Below are 22,292 nucleotides of genomic sequence, written 5' to 3' on the forward strand. Positions count from 1 at the left end.
TTTGTCATATCTTAAAATCATGATGAAACAGAAGTAGTATCAGATGTTTTCTTCTGTATTGTTATGTACATCCAGGTGCAACAGATTATCGGAAAAAAAATGTAGGGCTGGGACTTGTTCCTATTCATAGGTTGTTGATTTTGACATGGGAATTGCACTAAAAAATATAGGCAGATCTGAATATGAGCTTGCAGTCGATTGTGGGTGGATTTAAGCAGACTAAATGACTGAAGAAGTTTGACGTTTCAGAGTTATGACATTTTGATTAAATACTATAAAGAAAAATATGCAGGGATGAAAGGTTCACAACAATATTAATATATAATAATATAAATAATAATGCATTTGTAAAACAGGTGAATTTTCATTTTATGCTGACTTTAAACAGTTCACTAAATCTATTTAGACTCATTGGATGAAATGAAGCTGTTTGTAAATATATGCATACTTTTAAGGTCACACAGTGCTAAAAACTATTCCCAGTCAATGATATTAAACCAAAGTCCAATAATAATCTAAAAATAAACATTAATCACAAACATAAATAATAATAAATGACAATAGCATCAATTCGATTTTTTTTATTACAGTTTTAACATTCAATTCACAATTATATGGGCATTGATTGTATCAGTGTATTTTAATATGTCTGGTGTGTGTATTTATGTGATTTTTTTTATGGCATTATGAATTCATATGTTAGTCTATCTGCTGGACAGTAAGAGTAGCAGAGCACAGCGCCTCCCCGAGTACATTAGTGGCTTTGCAGGAATACAGGCCGCTGTGGTGCGGAGAGACGTTCTCTAAGGTGAGAGTACAGCTGCCGTCCTCCTCATAGTTCACCTGCACACACTCCTCCTGCAGCTCCAGCAGCTCACCGGCCTTCAGCCACACCACCTCAGGGTCAGGGTAACCTGAAACACGGAGAGAAGAAGTTGTGATTTCAAGAGAGACTTATCATGATGTACTATGGAGAACATCCATCGGTGTGTCCCAACCTGTGATGAGACAGGAGAGCTGGGCGCTGGAGCCCTTCGGGACAGTCAGGTCAGATAGAGTCTTACTGAACTCAGGTTTACTCTGAAGCTTCAACTCCAGAGAATGCAGTGCCTTCTCTGTCTCTATAACAACAACAAGCGAGAAAAATGTATTATTGACCTGTAAAAACATCCGTCACAATATAAAAAAAGATGTTTGACATCTTCAGTCAGACATATCACAAGCCACAGATGTCAGAGATGTCACGATCTATTTTGGTGACATTCTGCGGTACGGTGCTTTACACTGGTTTATGAAGCACATTGATTTTTCTTTTGTGTTTGATCCCTTTCTCACCATCCACAGGGCTCAAGCTTGCAGAAGCCTCTGGTTTAGACAATATAGCCATCCTCTTCAGAGCCAGCAAAGCTTTGCCAGTTTTCTAAATACAAAATCATAAAAAGAAGAGAATGAAGTTTATGTGCACACTTTTTAATCTGATTAATGAACGTATGACCCTTATGAGTCAGTTGTTCAAATAAATTGGTCAAAAATGACTGATTAGTGAAGAACATGGTGAATAAAAATGCAATTTGGTGCAGACATTCTTATTTATAAAGCCAAAAATAAGTTTAATTTCTTATAGATTGTAAATCAATGCGATTCGGTATACCAGACCCCTTACATAAAATGCATATCAAATATGAGTCGTCCCTCCTCCTCTCCTATTAATATGTCTTAGTAAGATGATATTTAAATGCTTAGCTTTATGATCAAAGCTCTGTAGTTGTAATTGGATTATATAATGCAATACAATGTTTGGGAGATGTACAAATAGCCTCAACTTTGATCAAATCCTTTGTTACATACATTTGACACAGATGTTTCTGAAAAAAAAATGTATGGATAACTACAAAAAGTTACTTTAGTACAGTAAAAGATCATATTTAAATAGTTAATAAAGTTATTCTTATGCTTACTTTATAAAGTTCATTAAAGATTTAACAGTAAAACACGTGGACGACTACCTCAGTGTTTAGAATGGCCTTTAACGGCTAAAAAAAGTGCAAAAAGCATGTAGAAAATTGAGTATAACATTTTTTTTGTCAAAGTTTTGTTGATAATTTAGAGGCCTTATGTATTAAATCGGATACAGTAGGCTTCACAGGTCAATACAGAGATCTCAGATCAATACCAAATATACTGTGCGACACCAGTCTTTAAGAGCATGCGCACAACACCGAGGCTATAGCTGTCCAAAAATACTAATTTGTCTAATTTTATTTCTCAGGCTGTCGAAAAACGAACTGATACGATTATATAAAATTCTTAAAATAAGAAATATTGCCTTATTCCGACTTTAAATCGAACTCTCGAAGTATGCGTAAACTCTTTTGACTAGGTGTACAAGTAACAACACGCAGGCAGTTAAAACCATGCTAAAAATGAAGCTAGTTAAATCAGTGATGTCTGCTATGTGTTCTTTTTTTCATCACGTTTCTGACTAACCTTCCACTTCTGCCTAGTCAGGAATCTCTTCATCTTGTCTTTGGAAAGGGTTTTGGTGCTGCTGCTGCTGCTGTTGTCTACACAAGTATATACCAACCAGGAATGAGCCATGGCTTCTTCACACGACATCCTGCGCCTGTCAGAAAGTTCAACGCAGAGTTATGAATCTGCGCGGACGCATTTGTGTGATGTGTGCACGGACAGTATATAAGTAGCCTATATGAATGCACCTGACATCTTTGCTGAGCAGAGAGCTAATGAAATCCTTTGCCAGGTCGGTGATATCTTCAAAGCTCTCCTCATCAAACTCCCACTGCACTGCTGTCACAAGAGTCAGAGTCTCTGAGTCACTTTCACCCTGGAACGGAGATTCACCGCTCAACCTACAAGTGAACAAGCAGACTCAGATCATGTAATGGCATTTCTTTACCACAAGGGAGCAGCAAGGTGTTTGAACTCACAGGATGTAGCAGATGACCCCGATGCTCCACATGTCAGTGGCCAGGCAGATGGGCTCATAGTTGATGACCTCTGGAGCAACAAATTCTGGAGTGCCGTGCATCACCTTCACAGGTGTGTTGGGATCTAAGGTATACAACAAACATTCACTGCTATAATTATTATAGCTTTTATTAACATTTTGAATTAGCATTAATATATATATATTTTCAGTATTCATTTTAATTCTAGGTTCATGTTTAGTAATTTAGTTTGTTTTTTTCTGTTGTTGTTTTGTTAATTTGATAAGCTATTACTATTTAGGTTTAATTTGATTTTAATTGAATTCATTTTTAGTTGTTTAACTTAAGGCAAGGCATAATTTGTCATTAAGTTTAAGCTTTTCAGCTAGTATTTATATTTTATTTTATTTCAACTTTATTGAAATGAACAAAAAAAGTTGTAGTTTTAGTTATAATTATAATAACCCTCAAAACATTTCACACAGAGATCCCTTACAAAAAGTTCTGTGTATCAGCATACCATGGTACTTTGCTATATACCATTGTACTGAAAGCTTACCATAGAAATATTTGCATAGATAATACTATGAAAAATACCATGGTATTACCATCATTCAGATAAAGTCTAGATAAACATGTTATTAACATGGTTTGGTGTTCCTTTAGTTATTGTGCACAAACATTCACTTTATTATTGTATTATTTTTATGTTTATTATGTTAATAATATTTAAGCATGGTAATATATTTTATTCAATGTTAATATTTCATATTCTTTTATTATATTTTATTATACCATATGTTGTTGTGTTGACAATATCATCAGTACATTCGTACCCAGCTTGCTAGCGAGTCCAAAGTCAATGATTTTGACCTGAATCCCGGTTCTGTCCACACAGACGATGTTCTCAGGTTTGAGGTCCAGGTGGACAATGTTTTGCTGGTGCATGTACTGAATCCCCTCCAGAATCTGACGCATGTAGCCCACACTGGACACTTCGGTGTGCTCAAAACTATCATCTACAATGCGCTCAAACAGCTCTCCACCAGCAACACTGCACATACACACACAGATTAAGCTGTGTAGGTGCCAAAAGATTATAATAACACTATTGAAATGAATGCATTGAACACTGTTGGCATTTCTCATTTCTGAATATTTTTCTAAAAACATTGCACCCTTCAAAACGCCCACATGCAAGATACTCACTATTCCATCACCATGACCATCTCAGCCTTGTTATCATATGCGGCAAGACACTGCACGAGCTTTGGATGGTGTAGGAAATTCATTAGCTCTATTTCTTTCCTCGCAGCCTCTCTCTCCTTTGTCCGACGACCTTTGTAGAACTTTCCAGCACAAACACGGCCCGTCTCCTTATGGGTCATCCGAAAAACCTGGCCAAACTTCCCTCTGAGAAAGATTCAGAATTAAGCATGAAATTATGCTTACAAACTCAAAGTCTGTGATGTTTAACGAATCATTATTTCTCAGTATCCTAACTTCCCATTTATCCAGATCTTGAGAATGAAGTGGATTTGATATTCAGCCTTAAACCAGTATTTTCAGGAAAACATTTCTTTTATCACCATACTTAAAAGTATGAATTATAGGTTATGAGTCATTTCCAACGAAATTGACAAAACATGACCCTAACCTATCCTGTCGTATTTTGCATTCTTCTGGGAATCAGAATCAAGTATAGGGGTTGTTTTCTCTTTTTGATGCATGTATGCCTGTTGGAACGTGTACTCACGCAAGTTTTGTTATACTTGACTGGTCCTGTGAATGTGAGCTATGAGGCCTGCTAAATGTGTGTTTGATAAGGATACTTACACTCCGAGTTTTTCATGGACATTATAGTGGTCAGTAAGTTTATCCTCCGTGTTGATGGTCACAGCCACATACTCCACTGGTTTCTCGTCACAGGGCTCTCCTTTGAAAGACAACATGCTTTCATTTACCGTGGGACCTCAACACAAAGCCTAACTCTCTTAGATTGCATACCCTTTGGTAATGACTTTAAACATGTTCTTCCTGTTTACAATTTGGTTGCTGAGCCTTGTTCCCATAAATTGTGCGAAGAGATTATCTTAAAATTACAAGCAAATAGAGTGCTGCATTAACAAATATAATGACGAGCAATTGATCTATAGCGTAAAAGATACATTACAGGAATAGTTCACCAAAAATGAAAAGTGGCTGAACATCTATTTACCCTCAGGCCAGTCAAGATGTAGATGAGCTTGTTTCTTCAATGGAAAATATTTGGAGAAATATAGCGTTACATCACTTGCTCACCAATGATAAAACATCACAGTAATCCACAAGTAATTGACATGACTCGAATTCATCAATGAACATGTTGTGAAGTGAAAAGCTGTGTGTTTGTAAAAAACACAATCCATCTATAAGGCATTTTAACTTTAAACCATAATCCATAATAACACTTCCTCTAGTGAAAAAAGTTCATCCCCTGTTGTCCTCTCACATCAAAATCCACTGACATATTTGTTTAGTCCTGTTTTAGACTGTTTATGCTTGTAAACTGTGCTTGATCTGAGCATATTTCTCTGTTGATTGAGATAAGATGACTTTTTCATTGGAGGAAGCCATTTTAGAAATAGATGACTCGTCATTTAGCCTGTCGCAAATGTTTGAAGTTAAAAACATCTTGATGGATTTGTTTCTTACAAACATGCAGCCTTTTGCTTTACAAAACATTACTGATGTTTTTATAGTTGTTTGGACTCTCATTCTGACGGCACCCATTCACTGCAAACTGCAAAGCATCCATTGGTGAGCAAGTGGTGCAATGCTGAACTTCTCCAAATCTGTTCTGATGAAGAAACAAACTCATCTACATCTTGGATGGCCCGAGGGTGAATACATTTTCAGCAAATAGTCATTTTTGGGTGAACCATTTGTTTAAGTCATCAAAACTTTTATATAATTAAAAAATAATAATTAAACAACCTCACCTGGGTTGTCCATCCTGATTGGCTGGGACTCTTGGCTGGGTTCGCTGACCCCCACAGCGTTACAGGCCCTGACCCGGAAGCAGTATTCTCCTTGAGGCTGGAGTCCTGAGGTCACCCTGAGCGAGGTGCTCTTGCACTGGGCTGTGAGCTCTCTCCACTGGTCAGTCGCACCTGGGCTTTCACAAACCTCCACCACGTATCCCGTCACAGCACTGCCGCCATCGTAAGACGGCCCAGACCAGGACAAAACCAGAGAGTGAGGGGAGAGGACATATGCCACGGGACAGGAGGCCGGCGGCTGAGGCAGGTCTGGATAAAACACACAAACATACCAATCATCAAATGGTTATACAGTTTTCATAAACATTTTATTTAATAATTCCAGGAATTGAGAGTACACAGACTACTTAATTTAGATTTAAATTAACAACACTTAGGTTAAAATATGTATGCTTAATTTTTGAGTCATGAATATCAGGAATATTTATTATATAGGGTTTCTCCATTTAACACAAACAGTGTCTTTTAATTTAAAAAGTCAAAGAAATTAACTAATGTTAGGTAAAATTTTAAATATATGAATATTTTAAAGTTGCAAAGGGGTGGATGCTAATATAGTTATTGATATAGTAATCTTTATAGTTATTATTCTTAGTGTGAATGGAACTTTACATTTTTATTTGACAAAAATATACAAATTAATTTAAATGTATTAACTGAAAACATGCTAATCAATAAAATGTATATTCATGTCATTGCCTATATAAATAGCATTTTTGAATAACTTACAGTAGATCTGAGCAATAGAAATGAGCATCATGACCCAAATAACAGCTGAGGATTGTCTGACCTTACCAATGACATTCAGGGTCACTGTGTGTTGGGCTGAACTTTTGCGATCTCGTACAAATATCGTGTAACGTCCAGAGTCCTCAGGAAGGGCTTCGGAAATCACTAGAGAACTGCTTTCATTGCAGGACTCAATATGAAACCTAGAGCTTTCCACCACCTTCAGAAAGACACAACATTATACACACAAACAGATTGCAACATGTCTGGATTGTGTTGTGTTCTTATGTACCTCTTTTTTGTTATAGACCCAGCAAGAAGCTACAGGAGAGCTGCCTTTGAACACACACTTCAAACGGGCCGTCTCTCCAACATGCACCTCCAGACGATCTAATGGATCTACAAACTGCAGAGGAGGTGCTGTAAACACAAAAACACAGGTGCTGAGTATCACAAATGAGACCTCTTTAATGTCTCCGTTATTTTGTCTGGACAACAAAAAGATTAAATGGAGAGAAAAGGGAGGCTTTTGCTTCACCGATTTTAATATTAAGTTATTATCAATTTCTCTGAATTTTTCAAAAAAGACTGTATATTTATATTATATTAAAATAGAAATAAAAATGCAAGAAAATAGGACAATATAAACAATTTTCTTCAAAACTTCAATTAATTACAATTATTTGTAATACATATAATTTTATATAAAATGTTTATTCATTTATAAATGAATATTTATACCATTGGTGGTGGTTGAGGAGAGACCCCCCCATATGATTGTAAAGCGCTTTGGGTGTACAACAATACACAATAAAGCGCTATATAAATGCATCATTCATTCATTCATAAATAATCAGTGTACATTCAAACTATTCTAGCTTTCACACAAAACATTACTTTTTCATTATACAAGATAAAAATCAATGGTATTTTCCTTCTCTCACACAGTACAGATATTAAGAATTAGTTCTGGGATCATATTTACATGTACATTCATGCATTTGGCAGATGCTTTTATCCAAAGCAATTTACATTGCATTCAAGATATTTTTTTTTTATCAGTTATTGCTTTCCCTGGGAATTGAAACCATGACCTTGGCATTGTCACCTTGCTCAGTCTGAGCAACAGGAAGGCTGTCGCATATACTGTGTACGTGATAAATATGAAAGCAAACAGAAACTGCAATTATTCAAATCAACACACTCAGCTGAACTTGACCAGCTAATGGTCTTTAAACAGACCTATTATTAATACAGACTGACCACAGATAGCAGTGTGTTTTACATGAAAGATCAAATGACTGAAAGAAAACAACCATCATTCAGTGCTTAAGTGCCCGGCCCAATTACAAACAGAAGTACCAAAGAAAATATGATAACATCTTAAAGTGACATTGAATGTTTTGATGCTTATAATTTGGGAAATTCTTTTTTTTATGCGTCAGTCTGATCAGTATGTGAGCAGATACAATTGTTTACCTCTCTGTAAGCTACAAATCCAGACAGAAAGGATTTAAACTAAAACACAATTTGATGTTAAATGTTAGGTTTTTCGAAGAATATTTCTTTGGACAAGAAGGATTACAGTGTTTAAAGGGAATAAAGTCATTCCTAAGGTAAACATTAGTCTGTTTCCTGTTTTACTGTGCACAACACTAACAGACTCTGAAGGGGCCAGACAATCTGGAAGCCAAGATCAGTGGAGTAAAACACAGACTGCTCGGAGCAAATGACACAGCAGGTCACGGTGGTTATACTTTAACTCGCAATTCTAGACAAAATGCATTAAAAACATGGTGTTATTAGAATATAAAGTAAAGAAGGCATGGGTGTGGGAGGCTATGGATCACATGGCCTTCAAGAAAGGAGAATCACTTGAAAGAATCCAAAAAAGTAACAGAAAATCTGCAATTCAGCTATTAAGTTACAGTATGAAGGACAAGAACAAGTAAACATTTTGAATCAAGGATCTAAAAAAGAGCAAAAGTAAAAGTGAAAGTGCAGGACAGACATGATGATGGTCTTACCTGTACCTGAGCTGCTCCTTCTTTTGACAAGCACCTCTGTAACAAGACACAGAAATATGTCAAGAATCAGCTGTCCGGTGTGGGTGCTTTTGTGTTAAAGAGCATGCAACAGATAACATTAGCTTTGCCTATCATATAAGGGAGGAGTCAAGTGATCAGGTGTGCGTGTCTAGGAAAAATATTCAACAGATTAAAGAGGAAATGCTCAACATAAAACCATTAGTATGTCAATTGGTCAGGAAATGCTCTTTGTATATTTGTACGTTTATTATTTGTATGTTTTTGTACAGAGTTTATTCTTACATAAACTAATATATAAACTATGCATAATAATTACATGGAATAATTAGATTTGGAATAAAACAGTATTAGCAAGTGACAACACCCTAATGACAGTGATATGGGAGCTTTGGAGGAACAAAAATGTTCCATGTGTTAAATTACATTTCCTACACTTAAATGCATGAGATTACTTTGAGGGTAGGGCCATTATTTGTGACATACCTCTCTTGAGTGCTGGAGAGCTTGCTATAGGACTTCCTGTCTGAGGTGACTGTGGGCCTTTAAAAACACTGATGTCATCTGGGACCTTCTGAGAGGAGTTTAAGACCCCGCTTAGCATGTCAGGAGTGTGAGGATGAGAGGAATTAGGATGAGAGTGAGATGTGTTGGCAATATTGTTACGGATCCCAATGATTGTTTCATAGTCTGCAATTGATTTGGTTCATATGGTGTGGTTGCATGAGGAGCAAACGGAAAGTAAATAATTAAATCAGAGAGAGAGAGATAGAGAGAATGGCATTAGACAAGGTAATTAACATTGATAACCCTGTCAATTCACACGTCTGTATATGATATAAACAGAAACACCTGCATCGTGCTAGTAATGGAACTAGGCCATATACACTCTTAAAAATAAAGGTGCTTCACGATGCCATACCTTTAACATCTGAAGAACCTTTCTGTTTCACAAAAGGCTCTTTGTGGCGAAAGAAGGTTCTTCAGATTATAAAAAGGTAAGAAAGAGATGGTTTTTTAAAGAATCTTTGACTGAATGGTTCTTTGTGGATCCAAAAACGGTTCTTCTATGGCAGTGGTTCTCAAACCTGTCCTGGAGTACCCCCTGCCCTGCACATTTTGTATGTCTCCTAGGTACCCTAGCAACCGCATAGCAACACCCTAGCAACCTCCCCAGGTACCCTAGCAACCGCCCTAGCAACCAGCCCGAGTACCCTAGCAACCGCATAGCAACGGCCCTATCAACCACCCCGAGTACCCTAGCAAACGCATAGCAACGGCCCTAGCAACCACCCTAGGTACCCTAGCAAACGCATAGCAACACCCTAGCAACCACCCACAACACCTTAGCAACCGACTGCCAAGTTTTGCCACGGCAAGCACCACTCACATTTTCTGAAATGTACATATCTATCACACCTGATTCAACTCATCAGCTCATTAGTGGAGACTGCAAGACCTGAAGTGGGTGTGTCAGATATAGGGAGACATACAAAATGTGCAGTGCTGGGGGTACTTCTTGGAGAGGTTTGAGAACCCCTGTTCTATGGCATCGCTTTGAAGAACCTATTAAGCACCTTTATTTTTAAGAGTGTATGGCCCCATATATATGTTGAATTTGAGTTCATATTTACCTCTCACACACACTGCTGAGCTGCTGGATGTTTTTCCTGCTGTGTTTTCGGCCACACATGTATAAGCCCCAGCATCCTCTGGGAGACATTCCCTAACTACCAAAGTCACCACTCCTCCCTCTAATGAGGATTTTCCAAACAGCACAGGCTCACCTGAAATGGTTGTGGTACAAATGGACAGAAAGAGGGAGACAAAGCAATAGAAGGAGTGAGTTTGTGGCATTATGAAGAGATAGAATTTTAGAAGTTTTAAAAACTTGAAAATAATGTTTCTTTGTTTGTAACTGAACTGTGCGGGACTCATTTTATTTGAATTTGATTGAACAATTTAAATGACTAACTCCAGAAGCAGGAACTTGCAGATGAAATCATAACAAATGTGCATACAAACACATATTTATATATATTGAGTCATATTTGTGACCCTGCACCACAAAACCAGTCATAAGTGTAAATTTTTCGAAATTGAGATTTATAAATCATCTGAAAGCTGAATAAATAAGCTTTCCATTGATGTATGGTTGTTAGGATAGGACAATATTTGGCCAAAAATTAAGTTTTGATATATTTACAGTAGGAAATTTGCTAAATATCTTCATGGAACATGATCTTTACTTAATATCCTAATGATTTTAGGCATAAAAGAAAAATCTATAATTTTGACCCATACAATGTATTGTTGGATATTGCTGCAAATATACCCCAGCGACTTAAAACTGGTTTTGTGCTCCAGGGTCACATATCTACAGTTAAAGTACATTATTCTTAATCAGACTCGTATGCTTCAAGCAGCAAAATCAATATAAAGAAAAAACTGAACTCGCCATTATGAAGCCAGGAAACACTTATTGGCTGGCTTCCTGTGATAGTCCCTTTCAGTGTGATGTCATTTCCTTCATCCACTATGCAGTCCTCAAGGGGCTCCGTGAAAAGGGGTGGATCCAGACCACTAGTATGGCTGTGTTTACTACTCACTAGCTTGACAGAAGAAAGCAGAATGAGATTAGTCGTATATATTTATTATACTACATTGAAGTATGGTTTTTGAATTTCGAATCACAGTAGGAGGCAACAAAGAGCTGTCTTTATGAATGAGTCGTTAAATGATTCATTAAGCTGATTCCTTGCAACACCCTCATTCTTTGAGGAACGAAATGAGTCTATGAATAAATCATTGAATTGTTTACTCAACCAATCTGTTCAAAACACAGATTCATCATCATCATAATTCATCATTTATTATCTCCATAAGGAGACATTTGTGTTAAGCAATCAAGAGAGCAGGTCTAATTGACAAAATGACGTGAGGAATGCCAGAGCTATTTGTTGAATGGAGAATGTTGCTTCATTCGGATTTTTCATTTTTCATTGGGGGAGCAAAAATATACAAAACACTTGGCAATACTTTGTCTAAAATGTAAGTTTCTCAATATTACTTGTTTATTGAACTCTTGCATAAAAGCAGCATCACACATACAAGTGCTGTTGCAGTCCCGAGGGGGATATTGCTTAAATATAATACAAGTCAATACACTTCCACTTCTCTGCTGTGTTCTGTTCCAGCTGCACATTGTTGTCAGCATGTTTTATGCATTACTAATAATAATCATGTTATTATGTTAAAACAATTGTAAAAGGAATAAGATAATGTTTGGTATTTATTTAGTAAATTAATATAAGGTTTTAATACCTTTTAAATCTTATGATGATGATGATGATTCTTTTTGCAATAGCAAATAACATTCATATATAGACTTGTGAATCATAGACTTGTATAGTGTTTAACAATACGTTCACACAGGAAGAAACAAGGCTCATATAAATGAAGAGAGCAGCTGAAGAGATGTGCCTGTATGTTTCAACATCCTCGCTATCACACCTTCTGTCTAGAAACACCAGAAGCACCACGTAAAAATGACAAAAAGCAACAATGCCAAAAGTAAACAAAGCGATTATAATAGCAAAAGTACAACATAACTAACAAAAGTTAATTGTGACTCAAAAGAGCGGATTGAAATCAGACCACAGGCTTGAGCTAAACTGTGATCTCATCTGACACTCCTCCAACAAACCGGTTTCTGTTTAAAATACTGGCACTTACCGCTGTGGGCGGAGCCTTGTATACTATAATTAACCTCCCATAAGCATTTGTGTTTAGTAACTTTAAAATGTGACAGGCCCATTTTTTGTATTTTGTATTTGTGATGCTGCCTCTTGTACACATAATTGATCTGGTCTTCTTAATCTCAATTAAGGTATAAGCTAAAGGAGGTATGAGATGTAATTTCAGTTCAAGGAACAAGTCATTCTAGTCCTCTTTGTTGTATTAACATGGGAGCAAACACTTTTGTCCTCACTGACCTGGTAGATCACATGATCTGCTGTCTTTTGCCCTGGCCTAATGTAACCATGTAATCCTTGTTTGTGCATGCAAACAAGTCTTTTTAATTTTTTGTACTGGTTGTTCTGGCAACTCACTGCATCGGAAAAATAAAATGGTGACTCTACAGTTCTATGAAGAGCAAACTGAAATCTTTTAAGTTTCATTCTTTGTACTTCAGCTGTCTTGTATCAGGTGATAAGATCTAAGAAATGAAAGGAAGGAACTGCAGTGTTGTAATTGTGCAGTTAGAGTAGAGCACTAGCATCAAACATACATGTTCCACACAAACCGGTGCAGAAAACAAAACAAAAGCCTGCTGTTCAAATTAGCAAGGAAGGAATTTCCTGCCAATAGTGACCTCTTGCCTGGCCAGTAATTTGTGTCCTGAGACAGATAAGATACAGTGGGGTTCCAAAGTCTGAGACCACTTTAAAAATTTTATTTTTTTCCCCATTTAAACCTGGAAATGCACAGAAAGCTTTAAGTTTGGGAACATTTCCTCTTAAACAAAGTAAATTAATGATGTAAAATGAAGACGAAATGAAAATGCTTTTTTAGATAACCTAAATGTGATTCATGTTGCAACATCTATACGACCTGTTTTTATGTTTTTCAGAAATGTTGAATCTAATTAAATAAACCTGACAAATTAAGTTACAATAACAAAAGTTAGTATGAGTTAAATCAGAGGTCGTCAACAAGGGGACTATATGTCCACAAGGGCACCTTAGAAAGCTTTCAAGGATTATTTAAATTAAAGATTACAATTATAGTTTCATTCAAATAATTAAAAATCGTATGATTTTTCTAAATGCTTATTCAATTCTCATTCTAATTCTTTAAATCTTAAAATAATAAAAGACAACATATAATTATTCCCCTCATCAACTGTTGAACTGTTTTTGTTTTTAATTTAATAGACATCTCTTGTAACTTCTGCAGTCAGAAGAATAAATGTGCTTAATGAATTCCCCATTTCTGTTAATACAAACTCTTAAGATCAAAGTGGCTTTGTCATATCCACAGCAGAACATACCAGAAAAATTATTATTGTTTATATGAGAGGCTTTTGAATATTGCTTTGCACAATCAAATGAAAAAGATTGAGAATCCCTGGACTAGATAAAGTACAAATAGATCCTTGAGGTATCATGAAATAAAAATAGAAGCATTTTTGGACCCTAAAATATCAGATTAAGTAAAAAACGAATCCATTCAGGCATATCACATGGTGTGAAGTCAAACATAAGAGGTTTCAGGATTTCCCCATCTAAATCTGGCTGAATGCAGTTGTACACTGAACTCCTCCATCACTTGATTATTATCCAAATGCAGTGAAAGTGAAAACAAAGTGCCTGTCAGTCTCTGATGTCTGCTGCATGAACACTGATTATTAACCATGACAACTCTTGAGAGGGCTTGTTTTAAGAACAATGCTTCCTGCAGAGATCACCTATTAAACCGCAAGTACAGACCATGTTAACCTCAACATGTTTTTATAGTCAAGAATCCAACCAGCTTGCATATACAAACACAAATAGGCTCTCTTGAGTATGCAAATACTGACAGACACACTCACTCACTCACAAACCTGTGTGTAGCTGCAAGAAATGTCCAGACTTGCCTGCATTGGATGTCTCTCCAGGCTTCTTCACGTCTGTGGTGATTGTGGGGATGAGTGCGGGTTGGGACACTTGTCCGTTGTCCCCCTTTGACTGGGAGCTTGACAGCTGTATCCTGAATGTGGACACATAACGTGTCTTCCCATCAGCAATACTCATTTCTCCTATCAGTACATACCAGTTTCATAAAATCCAAGTCATTTCCCAGCTTTCTTATCAGGTGGCTCGTATTTTCCTGTGTCTCTGAGTCTCTGCTATGCACACATGTCCTCTGTCCTGAGCTGTTCTCTGCATCTCTTTAGTTTCTGGCTCCTCCCCGTGACTGAAGCCTCATTCAATCGGTCTGCAGAACACTGTCCTCTAGCTGGGTTCGACTCAGCGCCTTGTCACAAACCCCACCCGCAACTATCACAACATTTCACCGTATATCTTTAACACGGTTTCTTTTCACACATATTGTGACTGTGGTAAGAGAGAGAGAGAAGTGGTGATAAGAGAGAGCGAGTGTATGTTATATTTACTAGTGATTCTGAAAAGTAAACTATTGTGTGTCATGTTTAAGCCCCAGCATCCTCTGGGAGACATTCCCAGTGTGTGGGTGGGAATGGGATTGTTTGTGTGAAAAGGGAGACAAAGATACACAAGTAACAGATTTGAAACTGAATCAAAGGTCAAAGGCATTCCCCATGCCTTTTCCCTCTGTAATTGCTGTCACGTTATCAGTTGAACTTTGGTTGTCTGTTTGTTTCTAATAAAAGAAAAAAAGTCTCACTGGACTCGGTGAGCCCGCAAGTACATTTAAAGATGAAAACGGTTCAAAAGTTTGGGGTCCGTAATTTTTTTAATGTTTTTGACATACGTCTCGTTGCATTGATTTGATTAAAAATGCCATAAAAATGGTAACACTGTAAAATATTATTACACTTTCATATAATTTTTTTCTATTTTGATATATTTTCAAATGTATTTTATTCCTGTGATAACAAGGAATTTCAGCAGCCATTACTCTAGTCTTCAATGTCCTTCAGAAAGTATTCTAATATGCTAATTTGCTGCTCAAGAAACACTTCATATCAATGTTAAAAACAGTTGTGCTGCTTAAAAATAAATTTTTTGAAAAAAGTTCAAAAGAACTTAATTTATTTGAAATAAAAATACTTTTGAATTGTTAATGTCTTTACTGTCACTTCGTCAAATTAATTTATTTTAAAAAATTGTACTAACCCCAAACTTTTGTACAGTAGTGTGGTTATTTGACTGCTCTGGGGGTAGTTTCATTGATCAGTTATGTACATTTCTATCATGACAACTCTCTGAAGATTTTAGCATGGTAATGGATATAACAATATTAATGTATTTGGTCTTGGCGGAATAGATCTGCTACTATGCTGCTGTTGGTTATTGTTGTTATTGTAGATTATTGCTGCTGCTACAAAGCAAGTACAGGAACTTGCTACTGCCAATACATACGCCGATACAGTGCTGTGAGTATTTAAGACATACTGCCTCTGCAAAAATAGCATACAAAACCCGTAGCAGATCTATACAGGTGGAGCTGGGGAGGTGGAGGGTTTCAGAGGAACTCTAAAAGTGCGCTGTGAGCTGCAGTACTGAATGCTAACTAGTCATTTATATGTAAAGCAGCAAGCTCATTGGCTGTGTATTCAACATGAACTAATCAGCTTTTGCCAAGTAGTTTTAACGCTGGGAATATAATCAGTTTGTGTTAACGACTCATCAGCCTGCGCCATCTAGAGTTTCATGACAGAACTTGGCATTTGTATCAGTGATGGCATATAAATGCGAGTTCATTCTAACAAACATTCCAGTGGTCACTGGGTTTTATTGAGTCAGTGTGAAAATGACAGTTATGTTTCCAAACAGGCAACTTAAGACAGTTTGAACTATTGATGTTTGTTGGGTCGATGTGAACCAGCCATTAAGCCAGAGAATCAAAAGATCCTAAAGAGTAACTTGTATATAAACAGCATTTGAACTGCACACCAAACATTTTTAAGGAGTGTAATGAACAAAAATCAGTGTGAAAATCAGATAGGTAAACTGAACAAAACTCCCTTTCTCATCTTTGTGTGTGTGCAGTGGTATGGGATGAGGAGCTGTTTGCTTTGGACATGCCAGTCCACAGAGAAACCCAAACATCCCACTAAAGACCTTGAACATGTGAACAGACTCAGACTCATTCGGAATCAATAATGCAGAATAACAGTTTAACTGTATGTGTAATTGAGACAAAAAGAAAATAAATGTCTTCTAAAATTACAGTAAAATTACTGAAATATTTCCTAGCCAAATATTTGCTTCTTTTTTTTGTTGTTGTAGCAAGTGAAGTGATCCGTTAACTGTTTAAGGAGGTAGTGCACAATCAACCCATTAGAGGTCTTATGGCTGGAATGTAGACAGGAAGATCCTGGAAAACAATCCATGAATAACTGGAAACAAAACACAAAGCATCTGACAAATAACTATTTGACTCATAAGTCACACATGGAGGATTTCCTTTACGTTTCCAAAATGTAGTAAAGTGACAGCACTTTATGCTTCAAAAGTAAATTGATGAACAAGTACAATTATTAATTAATAAATAATAATAATAATTATTATTATTATTATTATTTATAATACTACTACCAATAATAATAATCTCAACATTTAAAAAAAAGAAAGCAGGGAAACAATGTTAGTGCTTATAGACATACACTGAACAAAATTATAAACGCAACACTTTTGTTTTTGCCCCCATTTTTCATGAGCTGAACTCAAAGATCTAAGACTTTTACTATGTACACAAAAGGCCTATTTCTCTCAAATATTGTTCACAGATCTGTCTAAATCTGTGTTAGTGAGCACTTCTCCTTTGCCGAGATAATGCATCCACCTCACAGGTGTGGCATATCAAGATGCTGATTAGACAGCATGATTATTGCACAGGTGTGCCTTAGACTGGCCACAATAAAAGGCCACTCTAAAATGTGCAGTAATAATTTATTATTGGACCAAAAATAACTATTAACTGAGTGTTTTGTGAAATAAATATTAAATATGTACTAATAAAGATAGTGGGCTTCAGTAGTTGCCATAAACGAATGATATAACATTGTAAAAACCTTGAAATATTGCTGCTGTTTTCCTGAATTAAAAAAAAAAACAGAAATTTTTGCACACTCTAGTGGAAAGAATGAGGAAGTGTGAAAACGTCTGACAGTGTGTGTGCACTGACAGTGTTTTTTTCAAAGACCTGTGACCTAAATGAAAGTTGATGTAACTCTGATGTGGCTCTTCAGTAGAGCTATCTGACACACACCTGTGCGCTCCCATATTGTCATGAGCATCATTGTCTCTCCTGTAGCTTTTATTGACTTTCCTGGTGTATATGGGCTGAAAACCGGCTCCTGCTTGGATAGGTAGGTATAGCCAGTGTAAATACATAAGGATGAATGAAACAAATGTCAGAATCCATCTATGACCAAACAACACAATACTTTAGCTGATTAATGATTCTGAAGGCCATATAAAAATGGTGACGTGACATGCAGTCATTATATTGAAGCAGATCTGTGTAACTAGTCAGTGATTTATTTCATTTGTGCATTTAGTTGTATTTTCATACGTTTCCTCAGAGTCTGGCTAAAATACAAAGCGCTGTAATTCTCCGCAGATGTCGGCATGTGCTGAAAATGCTCCAATTGAAGTTTCTCTTATTCTTTCAAAGTTTCAACACTTCAGTGACATATTCAACACAAAGCAATGTTGTATATTTACTTGTACAGTTTCATATCATTTTGATATTTTCCTAGTTATTTGGAGGTCTTATCATATTTTAAAGAAAAATATAGAAGATTTGTATTTTAAAAAAAAAATGTTTTCCATACTGCAGGATCATCAAACTAATAAAGGAAAACATATTTCAGTTTAATTCAGTTTTTTTTAATCTGATTAATAGCAAATGATGAATATGAACTCGCTGAGACATAATGAAAGGTCTGCAGTCTTATTTTAGTAATATTTATAGTTTTATTAATATTTTTAAATTTTCATTTACATTTTGTTAAGGAATTTCTTTGTGCTTTTGTCATTTATTGTTATTTTTTACATTACCTTTGAGGTTTAATGTATTTTTATTTCAGTTTAATTTTAAATTTACCATTATTAATTTGGTTGCCAAGGCAAAATGTCTAATTTCATTCAATTATCATTAAGCCTTTCGTCTTATGTTTATATTTTTAATTTTATTTCAGGTTTATTTAATTTAACAAACTTTTTTTAAATAGTTTTGTTTGAAGTTTGAGTTAAAGATAATAGCCATTTTTGGGTATGGTGCCTCTTTGGATTTTAAGAGACTTCAGAAAGAGATAGAAATAATAACAGTGGCCAGCAGATGGCGGTGTTTCTGTTAACTCTACTGTAAGTACAGTAAGAGGGACCTTCATATCATTTTACATGTTTGCTACAGTTGTTTCATGGATGTCTTCAGGCGGTTGCATGGATTTTTTCCCCCTGTGCTCACTTCCTGTTACACAAACTTGCTTTTTCTTGATCTTTCTCCCTCTTCTACTTGTAACTTCACGCTTTTCCTATAACTAAAGCAAGAGCTCCCATTTAATCAAGCAGTCTGACTGAACTAGTTTTCAGAGATCTGAGAGTAGAGACTCATAATGTAATGCTGTGTGTGAGACTAACTCTTACCTCCAATCTCGGGCCTCTTTCTGGGCAGGTCCCAGATGGAAGTGATTACTCTGGGAGGGAGAAATTACAGAGCAAATGTACAGCCCATCAACTTTACACACACATACAGACGACAAAGGCAAAAACTGCAAAACTCCCCCTCACTCTCTCTTTCTCTGAGTCGAACTCGCACACGGCTCTCGCTGCCGTCATTTTGCCTGCAGCGGTACATTTCCGCTCGGCTCTCTGTCGGGACAATGCGACTATACGCTAGCCACCTTGTCTCTCCTCCACTCGTCTCAGCGAGTGTGTGGGTGGGAATGGGATTGTAAATTCCTAAGGATGAGCCATTTTAAAGGCCTCTATTAAAGGCCTGACGCAAAGCGACTCGCCTGTCAGGAGCCAGAGCCGTAACTCATTACCTGAGGAGAGGGAGATAGGATTCACATTACAGCTCCACCCTGAGCCCAAACCTCCACCCCGGGTCAGCTCACGCCAGGCTACAGGCCGTATATCCACAATGCAACACAGTCACGAAGAAGCGGTTCATACAAATACAGGCACTTCACACCAAACTGCCATCCAGCTTTCACAGCTAGCTATCACTGTTTGTGCAAAAGAGCATGATTACCGCAACTTGACCAATGAAACAACAAACATTTCTAGAGGCACCATCCTGAAAACTGCATTTGTGCATGTAAGCTTTGTATGCTAACATGTAAAGCTATTTTAAATTCTCTATTTTTGAAGCGATAGTTCATCCATATGAAAATTCTGTCATCATTTACTCATCCTCATTCCAAACCTGTATGACTTTCTTTCATTTGCAGAACACAAAAAAAGATTATTTAATGAATGGTTTGACTGTTTTTGTCTTTGCAAAACCACATTGGCCCTATTGACTATCATGGACAAAAAGAACAATGAGACATTTATAATGGTAACCTCTTTTGTGATTTGCAGAAGAAAGAAGTCATGCAGGTTTGGAATGACATGAGGGTGAGTGTATGATGACAGAATGGTCATTTTTGGATGGACAATCCCTTTAGCAAGTCAAATAAGGTTATTTTGGTCTTTCATATCTATTTTTAGATTAAAGCATTGGGCAAAACCCACTTAAAATTAACCACTTAAAATGTTTTTGTCAGTTCTAAAACAATTTTGACAAAAAAAAAAAAAAGTCAACCCCACTTTTTTTTCATTACTTCAACTCATCAAAATCATTCAATCTTTTTTAAACATGAGATTCAACTTTACAGAAAGTAAAAATGACTTTTATAACAAATTTGATTATACTTTTGATTAAAATTAAGGTGTCAACTGACGTTTTTAAGTTTAAATAGGTGATTTTTTTTTGTGTAAATGTAAATGATTTACTTGGGTTATGAAGTTGACATGGGATGCAATAATAATTACAGTCATGCAATTTTTGTAACCAACGGTCGTTTCTACACATTTGGCATCCGGCACTGAATCATCCACTGTAATCTCTCAATCTCCGTTACGGTCCATCTCAATTTGTTGCCAGTGCCGATCTTTAGCTCTCAAACATGCAAGCTCACACAGAAGGCCATCATTATCCTCTCTGGGTGTCCTGCTCTGCAAATAGCCATCACACACAGGCACACAGTCATAACACAGCTGTCGTCACTTTTCTGAACAGCAGCTGGTAGCATAAGTTGTTGTTGCCACACACACACACACACACACACACACACACACAGGTTTGTTTTTGTGAAAAGTGGGGACTCTTCATAGGCGTAATGGTTTTTATACTGTACAGACCATATATTCTATTGCCCTACACCAACCCTACCCCTAAACCTACCCCTTACAGGAGACTTTGAGCTATTTCAGATTTTCAATACACTCCATTCTGTGATTTATAAACGGTTTGAAAAGTGGGGACATGGGGTAATGTCCTGAAAAGTCACCTTCTCCTTGTAATACCTATGTCATACCTTTGTCATTATACAAATGTATCTCCTTATTTGTCACAAATCCGCGCGCGCACACACACACACACACACACACACACACACAGACACTCTTCAATTCTTCCCTTTGGCAAATACACCCACAGACCCAGGCCCAAGATAAATATGCATGCATAGATGCAAGCTAGCACACATGCACTAGACACATACAGATATTATTTCTATGATTTGTGAAAAATGGAAATACTGCATTTCTACTGCATTTAATGTATCATTGAAATTACTATTTAGACGTATGCTAATATTATATATATTATACAATATTGTAATATATTACAATATATTAAATTATATATATATATAATTTTTTTTGTGGAAACTGTGATTCATTTTTGAAAATTCTTTGATGATAGTTCAAATAACATCCTTAATTTGAAAAATAAATATTTTGAAACAATATAATTATCTTTACTGTCACTTTTAATCAGTTTAATGCATCATTGATGTAAAAAAGTATTAACTTCATTTAATACGTCTTTCTTTTTTTTCTTAGGACTTTCACCACAAAAGAAGACTTTTTTGTGGTCACACTGAAATACTAAACAGTGATGTCAGTTTCTCTGTCACAGACACCTCAACAATTCCATTTCTGCACAGGAAGTAATTCTCACAGAGGAAGGCGGAAACAGGAAAACAAACTTCTTCCTGTTTGTGGAAAGATGGAGGGATGCTGATAGAAGGTCGGTAAAGTGGTCAGTGGCTGGGAAGCAATACTGTACTTCCTCAACATGCCTTCATACACTGACATATTTAAAGAAATAAAGATTCTTGAACAGACAACATAGTTTTTCAAAATGTCTTGTAAAATCTAAACTTCCTATGTGTCCACACATATGTGTGTGTGTGTTATATAATCAGTATGTGATCTGATGGTTAGCATTCCTCTGCCCACTATTTAGCTTGTCCCTTCATGTCCCAGTGGAGGAGATAAAGGCTATTTAATTCAACAAGCATAAAAAAGAGTGAACACACACACACACACACACACACACACCCATGCACACATCAGAAGATCTAAACCCAACATAGTTTTTTCTCTCTATTAAGCTGATAAATGTTAGTTTTGTTTAGTTTCTCCGTTATGTCTGCTCTCACATTTAGCGTGCATCATAGCATAACATGTTTAAAACCATCTGCATTCTCAACCCTGTTAGAGAGAAGAAGTTCTGAGAAAATGCTTTGATCTGCATGTGTCTCTTACAGAAGCTGT

General features: G+C 36.5%; 1 protein-coding gene across 3 annotated transcripts; it reads right to left on the reverse strand.

The window, feature by feature from the left end:
- Positions 1-591: 591 nt before the first annotated feature.
- On the reverse strand, positions 592-14,828 carry mylk5 (myosin, light chain kinase 5). Of its 3 annotated transcripts, none has more exons than XM_016269121.1 (18): positions 14,620-14,828; positions 14,405-14,517; positions 11,222-11,371; positions 10,398-10,550; positions 9,250-9,453; positions 8,746-8,781; positions 7,011-7,138; positions 6,785-6,938; positions 5,930-6,238; positions 4,785-4,881; positions 4,158-4,361; positions 3,785-4,002; positions 2,949-3,072; positions 2,718-2,870; positions 2,488-2,623; positions 1,336-1,420; positions 999-1,121; positions 592-914 (listed from the first exon to the last, which is right to left on the reverse strand). In XM_016269121.1, the coding sequence occupies exons 1-18, from the start codon at positions 14,694-14,696 to the stop codon at positions 700-702; spliced, it is 2,679 nt and encodes an 892-aa protein (XP_016124607.1). In that variant the 5' UTR covers positions 14,697-14,828; the 3' UTR covers positions 592-699. The 3 variants fall into 3 exon arrangements, with proteins under 3 accessions (XP_016124607.1, XP_016124606.1, XP_016124608.1); XM_016269120.1 differs by having other exon boundaries at positions 4,785-4,884; positions 14,620-14,827; XM_016269122.1 differs by having other exon boundaries at positions 4,785-4,884; positions 14,405-14,688.
- Between the last annotated feature and the right edge of the window lie 7,464 nt (positions 14,829-22,292).

The sequence above is a fragment of the Sinocyclocheilus grahami genome, unplaced genomic scaffold (genome assembly GCF_001515645.1).
Source record: "Sinocyclocheilus grahami isolate Dianchi unplaced genomic scaffold, SAMN03320097.WGS_v1.1 scaffold49.1, whole genome shotgun sequence".
Taxonomy (NCBI): domain Eukaryota; kingdom Metazoa; phylum Chordata; class Actinopteri; order Cypriniformes; family Cyprinidae; genus Sinocyclocheilus; species Sinocyclocheilus grahami.